A 20,992-nucleotide genomic window follows, 5' to 3' on the forward strand; every position below is an offset into this window, starting at 1 on the left:
GTAGTTATGTATTTTAATACCTTATTCAAAAACCACGGAACAGCTTTTGAGGTTCTACATAATTTACTGCGCTACTATCTATACCTATAAGTCTAAATTGTATGCATTTTATTGCATTACTAGCGGTCCGCCCCGGCTTCGCCCGTGGTACATGTTTATGTTTTCTTTCCATAAGAACCATCCTCGTACTTCAAGGATTATATTAAAAAATAATTATCGAAATCGGTTCAGCCGTTCACACGTGATGCGTGGCTTTCTCCCCGTGGTTGCCTGTCAGAGATGACTGCACAGTGATATGCCCGCTATGATTGTAATATTGTACTTGTTTTCTAGCACAATCAAGTGTTAAATAAATAAATATCTCCTGTGGTTTTCACCTGCCCGTTATTTTAAAATAAAATAAGGCTCGAATACCACGATTTTAGCAATTAAAGAACAATTATTTAGGCATTCGGAGCTAAAATACTATATCACATAAGTTAGAGGTGAAAAGTGGAGTGATTCGAATAGTTCGCAATCCTTTTGCGAACGCCATGCGGTTCTCAAATGTATAAGCTTTTGGAATTTTCTTATTTCCTTCATTATATATTTATAAGCTATTGCATAGCCTTTATCTCAGACTTTGAGCGCGACGACCGAATGTAAATATTCCGTAACGAAAAAACCTAACACCCCCCACTCCAAACGACACAACGATGCGATGCTATGCAATATCTTTACCGCGGCAGTCCTCGAGTGCCACACGTATTTTTTTATTTAAGAATAATATTATATTGAAGCATGTTTTTAATTGAATTGAATGATTGATTTATTACTACTGTACGTATTATATATATATCAATATCTTCATATTAAGCTAAAATTGTCGTCAACGCGTTGAAAAATTACTAAAAACTTGCACTAACATACAATTTTTGAGTTACGTATTCATAAACGTTTCGTTATATTCCTATAAATGATTTAAAATAAATTATAGAAATCTTCTCTTCGACGACATGAAACATCCGCCAAACCGCATTTGGCCAGCGTGGTGGATGATGGCCTGCCCCCCCAGACAAGTGGCTTTCTATTAGCGTAACGTTTAATAGAATAGATTATGAATGTATGAGATTGACATATGTTGTAGATAAACGTATCTACAGCTTACGTCAATCTCATACATTCATAATCTATTCTATTAAACGTTACGCTAATAGAAAGCCACTTGTCTAACCCCCCTGTACCCTCATAGGAGGCCCGTGTCCCAGCAGTGGGAACGTATATGGGCTGCTGATGATGATAGAAATCTAGATTTCTCTGCTAAATTAACATCTTAAAAACAAACAAAAGTATGTATTAAAAACTAAATTCAAATAGTAATTTAGTTTGTTTTTTTTTTTCACCATGTTTTTGTTCTTACTTTTTTTTCTGTTTCTGTGCGGCTTGTATACTTTGTTGTCAATAAATTTTTCATTCATTCATTCATTCATTCAAATCGTATATAGATTCACCTGTATCTAGAGTATGTTTTCTTGTAATATTTCTTACCGATTTACGGTTTGATATCCCAATTAAAAAAAATGTGTGCGTGTACTATTGTACACACGTAAGAAGTTAAACTTCTTTATGACCTTATTTTTCAAATAATAATTTACTATATGCAACTTTACAGAAATACGTCGTAATCATGCGTGGTAGGGATAAGAAAAAGATGGCGCGTAACGGAAAAATATCACGCGTAACGAAAAAATGTTACGCTAAATTTTTTTCCGACCCGAGAAGTTTCACTTCAATAAATTGATATTAAGCACATTGTTGGATAAAGAGTGTTAATGAGACTACACTTTGAGAACCATAGATCTAACATATTCAGACGCGACCAATCAAGTTTTTCGGCAAATAACTTTCTTGGAGTTAATGTTTGTCGGTTTCTTATCTCTACATAAATCGCCATTTTGTCCCCTAAACAGATATGTGCAAAAAATTACGTTAATTTCGTAATAATTAAAGATAAGATTTTGCTAATTAAGTAATTATTATTATATAAATAACTTATGTTAAAATTGAGAAATTCTTGTTATATTTTTTGGTCCTTTAATAATATTTTTAAAGCGAAAAATTCGTTTTTTTTAAGCTTCATAAACTACTCGATCAATTTTATTTAGTGAATAGAATAGTGAATTTCACTACATAGTATAAAACAAAGTCGCTTTCTCTGTCCCTATGTCCCTTTGTATCTTTAAAACTACGCAACGGATTTTGATTCGGTTTTTTTAATAGATAGAGTGGTTTTAGTATATAATGTATTAGGTTTTAGACAAAGCGGGCGAAGCCGCGGGCGGTAAGCTAGTGTAATTATAAAAATAAGTACTGTATGTTTAATAAAGACGTTTGTGACTCTATACCACCAAAAACGCTGAACAAAAATAAGGTTGTTATTTACGATAAAATACCTACTGACTCACCTTTTAAAAATTAAATATTATTAACACGAATTAAGAATCAAACCCTTTCGAACGTGAAAACAAGATTTGATACTGGTCACAAAAAACTGTTTTGTCTTATATAGTGTAAGAGTTGGTGGAGAAAAACATTGCGCTAAAAATAACGACCGCATTTTCGCAAAGCCGATAGCATAACACATCATCATACTTACTGGAAAAAAGATTATTGTATTGAAAGTATTTGTCAACTTTGTAAGCATAGGTTTCTTATTATATATTTATATTATATAGGCTAAGATTAGCAGAAGCTTTTATCCTCTGTACATTTTTAATTGTGTAAATGGTGTACAATAAAGTATTTTCATCATCATTTTTGTTGTTTTTGTTCCCCAATGCTTTTCTGTATTGTCTAACTAACCAAATATATCATAGGTAACTAACCAAATATATAAATTCAAGTGTGAAATTGCAACAAATAGGTACGTAATACGTATGAATCATATTATTATAATAATGAGCTTCTACTGGCGTTTGGTTAAGTTTGTGGTTTGTTAGTTTTTCAAGAGATGATATTTTCGTTTCGATTAATTTTGCTATGCAATTGTAATCAAAGTTTTTCTTATTATATATATATATTATCATTGTCGCTTTACTTAAATTATTATGCTAATTTAAATTAAAACATCACATTCACTTTTGTTGTTTCTATACCATTTTAACATAGTGTTACCATTTAAGACATCATTATTACAAGCCCAATTATTTTTATTTATTACATATATTTATGGCCGATCTTCTCGACATGATTTCAAGTTTCATACCATATATTTATAATTTATTTGAAGATTTTTATATATATTCAGCTCTTAGACTACATAACTTTCTAACGGTGCGCGGGCGCATCGGTAACGTATAATTTGTCCGTCAAATAGTCAAAGCGTCACTCACGTAACATTTCATTATCTTTCTTTTTTATTTTTCTTTCTTTTAACCGTTTAATTCTGTTACCTTTGTATTGAACCAGTTCTTTACAATTTTAATTAATGGCCCCTTTTGAATACGTTCAGAAATGTTTAATTGTTCTGTTGCTAGATTTCGTCGTTGAGTTTTGTTGTGTTGTGTTTCTAAACGTTAGGTTGATGATACAAAATTACATAAACATGAATTTTCAAGTAATTAGGTATAATAATTGCAAAAAAATAAAAACAAAAAACAGGTCAACTTACAAGACTTACAAACATAGAGCTATCAATAATGAGAGATATTAATTATTTCACACTTGTAGATCTTAAATTACTGAACCGAATTTGATAAAACTTCCCCTGTTTTGTAAGTTCAAAACGCCGGACTAAATTAATACAATCCATTATATATTATTATATTATTATAATATATTTGTTTTCAATTTATACAAAAACGACTGTATCTATTTATATTATATTAATATAGGTAGGTACCTAAATATTATGACAAATTGTAAGAAAAAGCAATTAGAAAAATCACAACACAGTTTGATGATCATGGAATTAACTAGAAATTAAAAAAATAACATGTGAAACATTCTCTCACAGAGAACAAAAAATATATGGAGTGTCGACATTATAAAAAATGCGAAAAAAATATGTTCCCGTCGCGATAAACGTTCGGTATGTGGTTATGGGGATAACAGATTGACTCCTTGATTGTACAGTCGCGTACAGTTAGCTTTATCTGTATAATAATATTATAAAGCTGAAGAGTTTGTTTGTTTGAACGCGCTAACCTCAGGAACTGCTGGTCCGATTTGAAAAATTCTTTCTGTGTTAGATAGCCCATTTATCGAGGAAATCTATAGGAGGAAACCTATAGATTTCCTCGATAAATGGGCTATCTAACACAGAAAGAATTTTTCCGCTCCTGTTGGTCTTAGCGGTTATATCATCACGCTAAGACCAACAGGAGCGGAGCAATGCGGGTAAAACCGCAGGGCACAGCTAGTAAAAAATATTAATTTATTTAAAAAAGTATGTATAACGTAAGAGAACTATAGTAACGAAAATAACGGTTATGTTGTATTGTCTAAAGCCTACTAATATTATAAATGCGAAAGTTTGTGATGATGGATGGAATGAAAATTATGTAGGTAAGTAACTGAAGACCCAGAATAAGACATAGGCTATTTTTTATCTTGAAAATCCCACAGGAAAGGGAACTATGCGGGTTTCTCTTTGAAAACGAGGGCGAAGTTGTGGGCGGAAATTTAGTTAACTAATAATTTACGCATATACTATAATTTATTTTATTTTATTTACTGAACACTATTAGTTGTACAAATAGGTTAATAATTAATATAATATACTTATAAAGGAAATTTTATTCCAGAATCATAATGTTGAAGAGAGGGAAATTATAAAACCCAAAAACGGACAAAAAAGCAGGTATAAAAATAAGCATATTATTTAAATGATACATAACATATGAGCAGAGTAGGAGTTGAGAACTTTCTAGTGAAAACCTCCTGTGTGACTTAGAATAATATAGTTTCCTTTTCCTCCCGACTGTACTAACAAAACATCTGTTAGGTTATCACTGTACCATGTCTCGGATGACAAAAAAATCTATTAAACACTTGAATATTGTTTGTAAATATGTAGTTTTACAGCTGTATAGGTATTTGATGACATCCTCAGTAGCAATGTATTGATTTATGTTAACCGACTTGAAAATAAAAGGTTTGTGTGCCACTTGAAAATCTTTGCTTGTACATTAAGTAAGTAATTAAAAACATAAAGTGGATGATGAACGAATTATGACTACCTATAGGTTATTTTATAGAGACGTTGTCTGGCAGAGATTACTGATTAGCGAAAAGCCCGTTTGGAATATTCTATACATTATTTATTTAGTTTAAAACTGTTATTAAATAGTGTGTAATACTGTATTTTAATATAAAATATATCTTAAAGAAAATGATGTGTGCTTTTCAATGTATTTCAAAAATTGTTAAACGTTAATTATTTTCACTAATTTAAGTTAAAAGCAGTATTCTAGTATTTTTGTATACTTATTCTAAAAACAATAACAAAGAAATCGAATCCTATACAACCAAAGCTGTAAAGTCGAAACGAATATCGATTTTAGTAATACGAATATTAAATCGATATATTTATTCGCATATCGAGACGTATCGAGTGACCGTCTCGCCGAATTTTAAATTCCCTTCTTTATAACCTTTTGGGGATTAATATCTTGTAATTCATCGGATATTAGGGTGACCACGTCTTTGTGAAACTTCGTTACTCCATCTATAACTTAAATATAAACACAAATTCAAATTTAAAATGTTTATACACACTGAACCCAGGACTCCTCGGTGCTACGCTCACGAGTCAACCACTATACCAAGGAGGCGGTGTAATATCATCACTCTATAATTTGTATTATTTCCACAATAACAAAGTTACAATTTCAAAATAAGTGAATAATAAATCTTAAACTCTACATAAGCCAAATCCTTCAAACTCCAAACGTGTACACACCCTACACCCATTTAAGATTACAGATAACACGTTCGCCAGCAAAAATGTGCATATTTCATACGCAAGTAAACTGCGAGATGCTATCTAACGCTTGTTTATTTAACATGCCTTATAATTAAGGCTTGGTGGTCATTGAACAAGGGCTTACTTAAGTATATAGTCCTTATAAATTTATAAAGAATAGAAAAAACTCGATCACGAGGCGGGACACGAACCCGCATCCTTTCGCGCCATTCCGAATTATATAGTCCTTTCTATCCCAGTTCCTTCTGGTTGTTAAAAATCTCTACATACCTAATAAAATGAAATGCTTGTTTTTCAGTGTTATATATCAAACCTCTATAAAACGGTTTCATAGACATTTTTACACGATTGCGAATGAACTGTGCGAATGAAGGAAGGTTATGTTTTCATTGGCACGTCATAAAGCTCAAAGTGGTTGACAGATTTTGACTTATGAGGTGTTGAATCATGAGGCGAAATAAATTAGCAGTCGGGTTTTTATAAAAATATATTCTTATTTTTTTTTGTGTAATCCTATCCTTTCCTAACCTATCCTACTGTACTTCCTACAAATATAATAAATGCGAAGATTTGTGAAGATGGATGTATGTGTATGTATGTCTGTTTGTGATTCTTTCACGCAAATACAAATGAACCGATTACAATGAAATTTAGCACACATATAGAATGTAACTTGGATTAAATACATAGGATAGGTTTTATCCCCAAAATCTCACAGGAACGGGAACTATGCGGTTTTTCTTTGAAAACGCGGGCGAAGCTGCGGGCGGAAAGCTAATTCTATATAAATGTAACACTGAAATATCATCAAACCAACGTTACTAAAAAGTGCAGTAGAATTCTTTTATCAATTAACTTTTATTTTTTAGTGTATTCCAGCTGTGTAGGTACCTACTGTGATTTCACTGGCATTCAAAATTCATAACGAAGTTCATTATTCATTGTGTTATTTTGGTATAAACGCTATAATAATGTCAAAACTCATCAAATGCAAAAACAAACACAGAATAAAAACCACGATAGTATTTTTTTTTTCTTTATTATTCAATGTACGATGGCCCTTATTTGAAAATTGATGAAATACATATCAGCAACAAATTATGATATTTGATACACTTTTTATTTTGGTATTTTTATCGCAGTCTCAAAGGGAATACAATTTATGGATAATTTTAAGTGGGTAATTGAATAATAATAAAAATACGTTCATTTTTAGTATACTTTGTACGTGCGGTTTTGTCTGCGTTCATAAAGATTCGAATAAGTTTATGTTCCATACCATTAGCTGTTAGACTATCACTACAAAATATTATAATCATTTTGCTTGTTTACCTTTTACCGTGGTTGCCTGGAAGAGATCACTATTAACTATTAAGTGATAAGGCCGCCAAAATAGTTGTACTCTGTTATATCTGTAAGTAGTTCTAAGGTTTCCTATCTGTACAACTATCAAGGAGTTAAATAAATAAATAAAAATAAATAAATAAATAATGAAACAGAGTAATTCGTCGTTTCTCGTTATCCACGAAAAACTCAAAAACTACTGCACCAATTTTCATTCTGTTTCCATCAATGGATAGCTTGATTCTCTAAGATGGTTTTAATATATCATTTTTTAAATTTTAGACTAGGTACACGGGCAAAGCAACGGGCGGAAAGTTAGTATAATATAAAGACAAAAAATTAGTCTTTCTGTATCGCAAGCTATCACAATTATAATTGTTATGATAAAACTTAAAAAAAAAGTGGATTCGAATCAATTTATTATGAATTTTCGGTAAGTAGATATCTATCAACTGTTTTTGAGTTTATTCATAAAAAAATCAAATCTTCCATCAAATATGAAAACTTAACTTATATGTTTAGATAATAGATATAGTATTTTGTCTTTTAGTTAAGAAACACTGTATTGTTTGTTTCCCAAAGATAAATAAATAAATACATATTCATAGACACTCAACTTATTTCATTTCCTAGTAAAAAAATGTGTCAAACATGATTTTACAATTTATTTCTATTTCAATTGTTATCTATACCTGCTTTATTTTTATTATGAAGTGAACAGATGAAGTCAACTGTTAGCACCTTGTAACAACAGTCAGGCGTGTGCCGCTCTTAGTAGAGGTATTCCGTATATTATAGACTAGCTTTCCGCGTTTTCGTTCCCGTGGGATTTTCGGGATAAAACCTATCCTATGTGTTAATCCAAGGTACCCTCTATATTTAATCTAAATTTCATTAAAATCGGTTCAGTAGTATATGCGTGAAAGAATAGCAAACACACACATACACATCCTCGCAAACTTTCGCATTTATAATATTAGTAGGATGCATTTATAATATTAGTATAGTAGGATGAAGAAAAATTACATGTTGTGCTTTCCTGTCATGTTACTATGCATGCTTTGTTAATTTTGCAATATAAAAATTAAAAACTCTACATTGAATATTAAACAAAAACTATATTTTAATTATTTTACTGAACCCCAATTTCAAGGCATCCTCAACAAAGTCACCCAATATTGTCACATGAAGCACTCTTCATTTAATGTCAATTATTAAGTCCTTGACTATGCCTCTCCATGCATTATGCTCGCCCATCTGCCTATTTTTTCATCCAAACTAAAATTCGCACAAAGGAATCTCGTTATTATCCCTTGAGGCGTTAAATTCTTATCGAAAAATCACAAAAGATGTCGCGTGTATTGTATTTTGACAAGCGGGTTGCCGCCAAAATTTCGCGACGCCATCTTAGATTTGTTAACTTTTTTTTTCTTTCCGCACGGCCAAGAAGTTCTTATGGATTAATGATCGTAACTTTTTTTTGTTTGAAAAAGTTTATATTCAAGCTTTTGTAACGGGATACGTCAATTATTTATTTAAGTCCTTTATTAAAATGGATTTGTGCAAAATATCATGTTTCGCGGTGTGCCAACGTCGAATTATTTTAATAGTTTCGTAACGTAATATTTTATTGCTGTATTATTTATTATAATGCATTTTGCCTGAGATGTGGAAAAAATTGCCGTAAATTATACTAGTATTACAAATTTTTTATAGCTTTGAATGAAGAATATTTTTGTCTAAGCTAACGTCTTAAATGCTTGGATTAAACTTTTAAGGCCATATTTTTAGTGTCATCTGCTACATTTAAAGTCATTTTTTACTCTATGGAGCTTGTCAGGAGGACATAAAATACTACCTACTACATTATAATATGTTCTTTAATATAATTTAGTAAACAGTAATAATTATTGGAGTCGGACAAAATCAGTGAGGGCGTGTAGAAATTATAGAAACTCATTTTAAACACAAACAAGTTACAAGTTAACAACAAAAAAATGAATAAATAAAATAAGACTACAGTCTACAGTAATAATACCATTATTTTATCGCACTTATTTTTAAATTAGAGTACATGTAGCAATTTCAATGTGAAAAAGGTTTTATTTAATTTCGTAACACAATGATCGTATTCCTGAGATTCGAATGGACAAATAAACGAACACATAAAACAAAAAGTCAGATATCGTCCACCATTAACACCTGAATCGGACAATTGATAGGCTCTTTATATACGAGGCGTTTTTATTAGAATAATGTTTAAAAATATCGATTAGATATTGCTTTTCATACATATTTATCATAGATACATTACAATTTTCAAGTAAACATCTTGGAAGTAAAAAAGTTGGTTCCTTCTAAGTACCGTCTAAAAGTTGAGCTGGTTAGTGCTGATTCACCGTATGGCACATAATTAATACCTACCGACAGGATTATTAAACATATACATATAGAAAAGTAATAAAAAGTAGTAGCTCCGAAGGTTATACGCCAATTATTATCATACGTAATACAGACTAATCTAACAAAGCAAAAAGAAATGAACACATTCAGCTGTCCCGTGTTATTTGTTATTTTATGTACTAATTATTTAGTCTAAGACACTGTTTTTTACATTACCAGCGGTTTACTAAGGTGTTTCATTTTATTTATTCTATTGTTCCAACTGTCTTAAATATTCTTTAAACAGGATACGAAACAGCTATACTTGTTTTATGAATATAAATTATAAATTAAAAGCTATCGCTGCTCATATTTATAATGTTAAACTTTTCATTCGAACGTACATTATGTCTTGATTTTCTTAATTTCTATAATTTGAATCAGTTAATGAGCCAGAGCTAAGGCAAACGGATACATTATTTTTATCATATTGACGCGCGTCAAACGCTCTTGCCCAAACAGCCTAAACCGGTACATTCTTTATATTGATAAGAGCGTACAGTAATGCGATGTTAAATTTTATCTGGATTTGAGAATAATTATTGTCACTTTTACGAAAATTTATGGCACTCGCGTGTGGTCAGGTATTTTATGTAATTATCTTGGTCCAATTCATTTTATGCCCCTAGTGGGGTATGGGGCAAACGTTATTGGACAAATTATAGCATATTAACATCTAATTAAAACTGCAAATCGAAATTTTAAAGTTTTTCTATTAACAAATATAGATATTTTAGTTTATTTTAGCATTACAATTCTTATTTATTTGCTCTATCATTGTAGATTTTTTTTACTATTTATTAATTCATTTCGTTATTCTCTTCCTTCCTTTATTTTACAGCGCATCTGTTCCATTGTAAACAAAAAACAATGTTCACTTGACAACCAAGGAACCAATAATTAATTAAACAACTACAATAATTAAAACATTTGTTCATCTGCTAAAGTACAACCCCAAGCAAAATCAGAGCGTGAAAGCTAGTTTATTCTATGTAAATCTGCATTATTATTATATCTGCCGCTCCACTATCTTGTGTTTTCTTTATATCTAGGGTAAGTTACTGCGTAAATTGGTTCCGTATAATCTGCTACAGTAGTGGAGGAATTTAAATAAAATTATTTTTAAGAAATATAGAGCAAAATTCATGCTTACATTTTACGTGAAGTAGCTTCAAGTAGAAATTGTTCTTACTAAAGAAATCACGTCTTAAGTTCAAATCAAAAACTATTTCTAACAATAACCACGAATACAAAAACGAGTGTGTCAGAAGTGAAGCTACTTTGTCACGATTCAAAGGTACCAAAATCGTCGGCTTACACGTGACGTGACGATATTGTCATGCCGCGACCTTGAAATTTTGCTCTCAACGCGCCCAAAGAATTCCACTTCAAAATTTTCAATCCAAATAATAACATTGTACATTGTTGACTCGGAGTCACAGTATAGAAACAATACTTTGTAATTTGTATTACCTATAAGGCTGGTTGCAGAGCTTGACCGACCATCAGTGCTTACGTCAGTCGCGCTTGTCATATGTATGGAAATTCATAAAACCGTTCATAGCTAGACCGACCATACGCACGCGTATTGTCATGCGTATTCGTTGTGTGCGCGATGACAGCGCCCCTAGTGGCCGCAACTATTTAGGACTTGTCATCTGTCAAATCATTTCAACTGATGTCAACTAGATCCTCACTAGGATCGGGAGTTGCCATTTGAAAAAAAGAAGATGTCAACTAGATGATAAGATATTTTTGTGATAGGTATTGATTTTCGACTAGTTTTTCAACGAAATTGAAAAAAATAGTTTGGAAAATCCAAAAGTGCACGCCTCATAATCTCATCCTTTACAATAAAATTGATTATTTATAAAGAGTACGTGACTATAAATATAAAAATGAAATAAAATAAAACATTTGGAAAAGTAAAGAAAGCGGTACCGTAATAATTGAGCTATTTTTCTTGTGGCCCCACCTAGATGTGAAACTGCGCAGGTTTAAGGGACTGACTACCAACTTATTTTTTTAAACCTTGGCTTATAGTATAAAGAATCGAGTTTATAATGGTGAATTTTGAGTACACTATAAAAAAAAAAAAAAGTCGATATTTTTTTTTGTTTATTTAATAACAATTAAACTACATCGAATCAGACCCTGAAAAATGAAAGGGTTCTATTCCTGAGCATACTCAAGCGTAAGAGAAAAAAAAAGACTCGATTAGTAAAGTATTTCGGTCGCTATCGTGTTAACAAGAAAATCCTCCGCACATACAGACACACGGACGTCCAAGACAAAACTTTTTTAAACTGTTTTTTAACTAGTTTAAATAACAAAAATGACATCAAAAATATCATGAATGTTAAAAATAGTGTTTTTTCTTAATATGTGTGTGTATGTATTATCTTACAAGTGCAATGTATGATACATAAAGACATTTTAAGTTTGAAAAATCAGATGTTTTGCGCGAAGTGACAGTAGTACCCACCTCAACGCTTCGCTTATGAGGCGTGCAATAGTGTAAAAAGTGAGTGTGTATATTATACCTAGCGATTTTCTTACTGGTGAAAAATAATTTTTTCTCTTCACAGCAGCTATCCATTTTTGTCTTTGCTGTAATGTCCACTTTGATGTTGGAAACGAATTAAACTTGCAGGAACTGTTTTTCCCATTGTTTTTACAATTTACGACACAGCACGTACTATTGACCCATATCGTTAATTTTTATGTTTTTACTTAAAATTATAAAGGAAGTTATGAAAATAAAGCAATTTGACACATGACAGCCCAGAATTAATTCACATTTCTGCCACGTCGTGAGCTACGGTCGATTTGCCGTTCCCCACCACCCACTTCGCACATAGCCAATAGTGTCATATTCATACACATTGTTGATGCGTATCGTCAGGACCGACGGTACGCACTGATGGTCGGACAAGCTCTGCAATCAGCGTAATCCAATACGATGAAAGTTGCATATAAATTACACTGGCGATTTTAACAAAGAAACTATATTTGTATTTAAAAGCTAATGTTTCCACAATTACACACATCAAGAAATAGAAAATTACACTTTGTTTCACTGAATGTATTTTTATCAGTAAATTGGTTGCTTATACACAGAGTTTAAATCTCATCAAACAATTATAAATACAGAAAATGTATTTATTTAAAATTTATTTATACCTATACCTTTTAATTTTAAATATTGAAACAATAACCTTACAGACACTTGTTTAGAGGCCCTAAATGTCTATGATCGGCTGTCATTGTAGATGATTTCATAATCGCCGTAATGGTGGCAAACATTGACGATCATTTGTTGGGCCAACGCTGCCCATTGTGAAGAGCCGTATCAAAGTGTGAACGTTCGTACAACGTTCCAGACATAGTCAGACTTTACTTAGACTTCCTAGAACACTAACTGCTAGGTTTAAGTAGAAGATAACCCTCCACTGCGTTACTTTTTTTTTATTCATATTCATTTTATGGGATAAATTATTCGTAGCAAGGCACTTTTCGTATCAATATTACTGTTTGTCTGTATGCATGATAAAGATTTTTTTCACTAACCTACCAATTAATAGGTAACTATTACTTTGAACAGTTTTTTTATTCGAGTATGTAACTATAAAATAATTAATTTTATTGTGGTTTTTTTTACAGAATCACGATACAACGAGCACGGGATTCTAACCAGAGGACTCTACATCTTCATTTATTATATAAAAAAAATTCAATACCTACATAATATTATGTCGTATTTATTATTTATTTACATTGAAATGTTGTGGATATCTCGATAGTTATATTTTAGTTATAATATTGGCCTCCTCTTGCCAGTTTTTTTTTTGCTACTATGCCCAAATTGTAATTCAAATAAGAACATTGTAATATTAATAAATAAAAATTAATAAGTGAACAATAGTTTTATTCATTCCTAAAGATTAAATCTTCGGGTGCTCTACTAATATTATGAAGCTGAAAAGTTTGTTTCATCTCATTCATTCATGAGTCAGGAACTACTGGTCTGATTTGAAAAATTATTTCGGTGTTAGATAGCCCTTTCATCGAGGAAAGCTATAGACTATATATTATCATCACGCTAAGACCAACAGGAGCGGAGCCATGCGGGTAAAACCGCGGGGCACAGCTTTTAAGTAATAAGTGAACAGTAGTTTTATTCGGTGTCTTATAAAACAACAGAGCAACTTTCGAAGAGTAGAAAATAAATTAAAAACCTAAATACAATTAACTACGTCACAAAAAAACATTTGATTACCAAATTCCCGATAACACCCCCAGCATTATAGGGTTATTTTGAACTATTCAGCGAAAATTATGACCAGCTTGCATGTTGCGATTCAATAAGCCACTTTTTAATGTAAGTGGTGGGATTTTTTCACCAAAGGTGTGGTTTGTAATAAATAACAATTTCGCCTTGTTGATGAAATGTAAGAACTAATTTTATGAAGTTAGATTGTCTTCGATTAAATTAATAATGAATAGTCTGATCAATTATCAATACTAGTGAAGAGTTTGTTTGTTTGGTTGGTTGAACTCGCTAATCTCGGGAACTACGGGTCCGATTTGACAAATTCTTTCAGTGGTAGATAGTCTATCCATCCATCCATCTATCCATCGCGCCAAATAAAATAGAAGCAGAGCTATACGGTAAAGCCGAGGGGCACAGCTAGTATGGTTAATAGTATCAACTATCAAGTATGGTTAAAAAGATAATCGCTTCCCGTCTGTCGGTTTCATAAATTCAATTATTTTTTTAAATATTATTATAGACATAACATTGCATGACAATGCATTTGCCGAAACTCCGAAGTGGAATCTAACTGAGATATAAGTACGATCAATCTTTAAAAAGGTTAAAAATAATCCTCAAAATTAAACAACTCTCATAAAAAACGCAAGCTTTACAAGAAATAATTAAAATCGGGAAGCTCTTCACCTGTTCTAAGCATTGCTAACAAAATTCTCAAAGTGCGTCTAATTACGTAAATGTCAAATGTTTGAAGCGGGTCCTGTGTGGACGTACCATTTGTTCTCGACTCGAAGCTATGTCATATATATATGTATATTTTCGTAGCTTTCCGACCGCTTTGTCTTAAATCTAATAAATGTCTTTGTCTAAAAACTAAAACCTTCCTCTTGAATCAATCTATCTAATAAAAAAACCGCATCAAAATCGGTTGCATAGTTTTAAAGATTTAAGCATACAAAGGGACATGGGGACAGAGTAAGCGATATTTATACTATGCAGTGATAAACTGTGTTATTAACAAATTGAGCTACTGTTGGTGCGTTTTAAATATTAAAAAAAAAAAACAAATACTCCACTTCTGCAAATGTTTTTGGGTTTAATAAATAAAATAAATTCTTTAAAGCTCTATATGTATATTTTTTGACGTTTGGTATATTTATACAGAATTTAGTGTTAGACATAAAAGTAAGGAAACAATATCAATAGCTGACATGCAGCCTTACTTCCTTGTATGATATGCACCTTGGAACTCCATTATTCACAAAAGGTAGAAGAGCGACTTTGACAAGAAAGACACAATGACAAATTGATTTAAAATGTATATGTAATGTATTGATTGCTATGTATAGGCATAATTTTGCACTCAGCAAGCGATCGCTCATTGTACTGCATTCATTCCGATTCATTCGCGAATGCTAAGTGTTAAATATTGGGGAACAACAACACAAGTTACATGGTTCTAATATATTTCAGTCAATATTTCCTTTTTATTTATTTATTAGCTTCCGCCCGCGACTCCGTCCGCGTGGATGTCCGTCTTCGATAAAACTGAAAAATTAAGATTTATTTTTTACCACGTATTTTTCCAGGATTAAAAGTATTCTATTTTATGCCCAGTATAATAAGGTATAACTGTACTAAGTTTAATCGAAATCAAACCGTTAGGTGATGTTAGCATATACAAACAGACAAAAATTTTTTTAATCACATATTTGGGTTTAGTATCGATCCAGTAACACCCCCTGCAATTTATTTTTTCAATATTTTCAATGTACAGAATTGACCCTTCTACAGATTTATTATTTGAATATATAGAAGTGAGTTTAATTCGAGTTACCATAGTAACGCGAAAGGTGTAATCACCACTGCCCGCCATATTCGACGATCAGTCAGGAAGAAACCGAGATACGGTTGCCATGGTAACGCTCCCTAATACGCCGTCAGCTCGCTGTTCTGAATATAATTTTCTAATATGTTTCATCTGCGGGTAGTTTTAATTTTTACTTCCTTTTTTTTTTGTTTAATTAATATATGTATTAAAAAGAAAGTAAATTGTATAGTATAAGTCTATTAGTTCAGGATACATCGCCCATTTTTGCAAGTGACTATTATCAAGCTAATTTTCCGTTTGTAGCTTTATTTTGATGAGACGCCCAATAATTTCGTGTACGAAAGTCTCGATTGTGGTAGCTAACAGAGATAACAAGGATAAAAATTTTTGATTTGATGGTTCTCAAATATTTATTACTAACTGATTTTTTTTTTGTTCAATCTCAAGATAATTACCTAAATTATTCGAAAAAATATTTGTCCTACAAAATCTATGCTTGGTTCAAAGAGTCCCCCTTTCCAAAGTGTATCGATAACGAGGTCATCATAAATGTTTACTAACAAGCTGATAATTTTGTTTTCACTTAGTTAATGTTTATATAATTCAAAGGACATATTGTCCTACAAATTGCGTAATAAATATTTGAGAACCATCAAATCAAAAATTTTTATCCTTGTTATCTCTGTTAGCTACCACAATCGAGAGTTTCGTACACGAAATTATTCGGTGTCTCATCAAAATAAAGCTACAAACGGAAAATCAGCTTGATAGTAGTCACTTGCAAAAATGGACGATGTATCCTGTACTATATTGGTTGATGTTAAATATAACACGATATTTTAAATAGGAGAGAAGATTTTTTTGTGTGTTTGTTCGTCGTGCCGTGTTTGTTTGTTGTTGTCTCGAACTTAAAGAGATCTTTAAGTTTCGAGAACATTCGTCAAAGCGTCAATAAGGACTAGTAATTAATAAAAAATTTCGTGCTATGTACATAGAAACATTAAAAGTATTTTGCAAAAGAAGTCAATATTTTTCTAAATTTAATCATTTTTTATTTGTTTTCTCATTTATATTACCTTTTAGTTACAAGGCCCACACATTCCTCTTCTATCCATACTATAATATTAATATTATAAATGCGAAAGTAACTCTGTCTGTCTGTCTGTTACTCAATCACGCCTAAACTACTGAACCAATTTTCATGAAATTTGGTATGGAGAAATTTTGATACCCGAGAAAAGACATATGCTACTTTTTATCCCGGTAATCCCACGGGAACGGGAACTAAGCGGGTTTTTCTTTGACTGCGAAGCCGCGGGCGGAAAGCTAGTAGGATATAAGCTGGATATAGTTAATTAGCCATATTTCAAACTTTGCAGTTTCCAAATCAGATATTTTTGGAGCTAAAATCATCTAAGTAATAGATGCTTAAGGATCTTCACACAAGTTGCGAAGATATTTTAATTTCTAAACTCTGTTCTTTAGATATACTTAATACATTACCTGTGTTTCTAGATATTTCGTACTGTACACGAGAAGTTACTCTAGACTAATATAATAAAGAGGAAAGATTTGATTGTTTGAATTGAATAGGCTCCGAAACTACTGGACCGACAAAAAAAATGAAAATGATTTCATATAACATATTTTTGATTCAATATTTTTTGTTACAGAACTGATTTTCATGATTGATGATTAAATTTTCAACTATAACATAAGTTTATTGATGCTCTAAAATATACATAGGTACTACAGAAACAAAAGCAGATGACTAATATTATAGAATGAAATAGTATTATACTACTCCTTTTTGGAGTGGTTTATAAATGTATGTATCACAAGGGGCAGGTAATATTTTTGTGTATATTATAATAACTATGAGCAACTAAACAAGGGCTTAATAAAAACAATATTTTTCATGTACCCCATAAATCCCCAAAAACTAAAAGAACGCGACGTTCTAAACGCTCGCTGTGTGAAGACGCTCTTACAGTCCAGACTGGTCATTAGGAATATTAGGTCTAGCCAGACGCTGCTCTAAGCTCTATTTTAAGCTAATAGTTTTAGTTTAATTGAATATTAAACAAATTTCTCTATTAAGCATATTTTCTAGCACATATGAAATTTTAACTGGTTATTATTTTATGAGAATGCTCATCGAATAATAGTTATGGCAAGCAATGATATAGTTTGTAAGATTCTATATGACAATAGCCTTACAAAATAAAATAATTACAAGTAATTAGGCAGAAGAAAATAGTGAAAAAATATTCATAAATTTGAAAAGAATGTTATAAAGAAAGACTATCACTTTTATTTAAAAGAATTAATTAAAATTTTAAAGAAAGTTGTAAAAAAATGTTAATCTCTTTTATTTTAATAGAAAGAATATCTATCAACTTCTCAAGAAAACTCCAATCTTCCAGCCAAGAAAACTTCCAAAAGAACCAAATCAAAAAGTCCCGTAATCACAAAAATGTTAATTCCTTATAATTTCTCTCCATATAAATTAAAAAGCACACACACAGAGACACCCACACAAGGAAAGGAATAAATAAATCCTTCACGACCAAAATCAATATGCGCAGAATAGGGGAGAACGGAGGAGACGGGTTTGCTCCACTTGGTTCTTATTTTGAGACAGAGTTTTTAGTAGATTTTTCTTCACGGAACTTGTTAAACAAAACTTTTAATATGAAGTGTTAATGTTAATTTATCCACACACGTTTAGATAGAGATTATCTATATTCTGATACATAACATAATACAATTAATTATAAATTGACGAATTGACGAGACCAATTTTTTACGCATTTTTTCCTAATAACCAAAAAACTTAAGTGACAATTTGTCGTTCACTTAAATCTCTACATTTTCATCTGGCATATAAAAAACAGTTTTAAATGTATGTATTATAATATTATTAATAAGAATACATTTACGTATTAGTCAATACCATTCAGATTTGAACACAGAAAGTACTTCATTAGCTTCTTAGCATTTTTGTTATGTCAGAAAAATCCTACGACGTTCAGCAGTGACGAAAGAATTAATTTCTGTTTTTTTTATTTAATTTAGTAGCTGTGTTACAAGTTAAGTTATTTATTATTAATATCTATTATTGGCTAGACTTAGGGCTATTTATTGGCTAGACTAGGGCACAATAAAATATAACTCAGTGTATTTTCGGTTCCAAGCGGAACACACCAATATTTGAAGATACCTCCGTGTCATTTAGCAGCCTTAATTAAAGCCTACTTAACGACTCTCATAATATTACATTTATTATTAAATTCTTAGACATATTTCATTCATTTGCATTTCTAAGATATCCGATTATTCATTACGAAAATTAACTTTTAATACGTAGTAAATTATAGGTATATATGTATTTATATGTATGATATCTATTATATATCTATGTATTATTTATAGTATATTTATTAGTATTTTGTTTTATTGTTATTATATTACAGAATTTCTTGCGTATACTTTTTACCCACCTCCTTTTTCTATTTTGTTATCACATCTTTAGTTGGTTGCCTGGAAGAAATCACTTATAAGTGATAAGGCCGCCATCTGTGCTGTGTCTTCTTTTAGTATAAGTTTTCTTTTCTTTTTGTAACTTTTGTTGGCAGTACAATAAAGGATTTAAATAAATAAATAAATAAATAATTTAACCCGTCTGTTTTTAAAAGAATAATGTTTTTTCTTACACACGTATGAACCTATGTAATAAAAATTTGCCTACGTATTGTTAGATGAGATCAAGAACGTACATCACTAGTCGCGGAAACGTCCCCTCCCTAATGCTGGCAGATGTCACTTGTCAGTCGATGGCGCGGAAAGAGTGTAACTGTGACGCGACATTCCTTTTGGCTTAATTAAAAAAACTATTACTTCATTTAAAGTTCTTTCAATATCTTACATAATTCAGAAGTGGTATGTTCTCACGAGCACAAACGATAATCTGATTGTGTGACCTTGCTCGCGGTACACGTGGTGACAAGTTTGAAATATATCGTCGGTGTGGTATATGGTGCCCAAAAGACCTTGGTGAGCTCCATCCATATTGTTTTTTTTCATATTGTCTAAATTCTGTTTGGATTACTAGAACATTAAATAAACAATAACTAGTGAATATTAAAACATTCTAAGTGTGTGGACTATTATAATAATAAATTATAATATTTTGAATTTATAGAAGATAATTTTAAAAACTTAATTTCTATTTCATTTCTTGTGTGCGTTATATATAGTGGACAATTACTATAGAATAACATATGTGTGAAATAACATATGTGTGAAGTGTATATGTGTGAATCAGAACAATTTAATAAAACCTAAGTCTAATTAGATTCTTGATATAGAACAATTCGTTATAAACCTAATTTTAAGTAGATTTTAATTAAATAGTAAGTGTAATATGGGTCGCTCCAATGATAGGAAACGGGCTCGTAGTAGCACAAGTTCTTCATCTTCCTCTTCTGGGGAAGGTGGGAAAAAGCTCAAAAATAGTATAAGGAAGAAGGAAAGGAGGATCAAGGAATTGAAAGAATTAGTCAGACAGTTAAGAAAGAAGAATATGCCCGCTAGAAGTGGAACACCGCCCATATCTAAGTCGAGTACCAGTTTTGATAAGGATATGCGACCTGTTGTGCGTTATGTAGGGCGTAACGACTTTGTACCAGAATTTAACCCCCAAACAACATCAGTATCGATTGAACATTGGATTCGGAACTTAGAGAGCACAGCCAGGATGCATGGGTGGGATGAACGTACCCTAGTATGCAATTGCACCTCAAAATTGAGTGGGTACGCTAAAGCGTGGTATGAACAACAGGCTTCATATGAGATCAATTGGGACGAGTGGAAGGAAAAGTTAATAAAGGCATTTCCGTTCACCAAGAATAAACTTTCTCAGATTAGGGAACTCGTCAATAGGGTGAGGTTGCCAGATGAGGACCCAATTGAATTTTTCTACACAAAGCTGGGTATTGGAATGTCTTGCCATCTGAGTGATGAAGTCATAACTGAAGCTGTCATTGGGACACTTGGTAACAAGCTGTGGGAAGTTGGTGCTAAGTCAGCCGGGTGCCGTGATAGTGGTTCTCTTTTGCAATATTTAGCTAGCATT

The 20,992-nt window shown here is 31.6% G+C and overlaps 1 protein-coding gene across 1 annotated transcript in view; it reads right to left on the minus strand.

Annotated features, from left to right (window-relative positions):
* Nucleotides 1–19,926, minus strand: part of LOC123703949 — a 36,016-nt gene extending 16,090 nt beyond the window's left edge. Inside the window, exon 1 of the mRNA XM_045652161.1 lies at nt 19,839–19,926. Within this exon, the coding sequence (XP_045508117.1) occupies nt 19,839–19,926 (88 nt within the window). The remainder of the gene's footprint in view (nt 1–19,838) is intronic.
* Nucleotides 19,927–20,992: the final 1,066 nt, after the last annotated feature.

The sequence above is a fragment of the Colias croceus genome, chromosome 28, assembly GCF_905220415.1.
Source record: "Colias croceus chromosome 28, ilColCroc2.1".
Taxonomy (NCBI): Eukaryota; Metazoa; Arthropoda; class Insecta; order Lepidoptera; family Pieridae; genus Colias; species Colias croceus.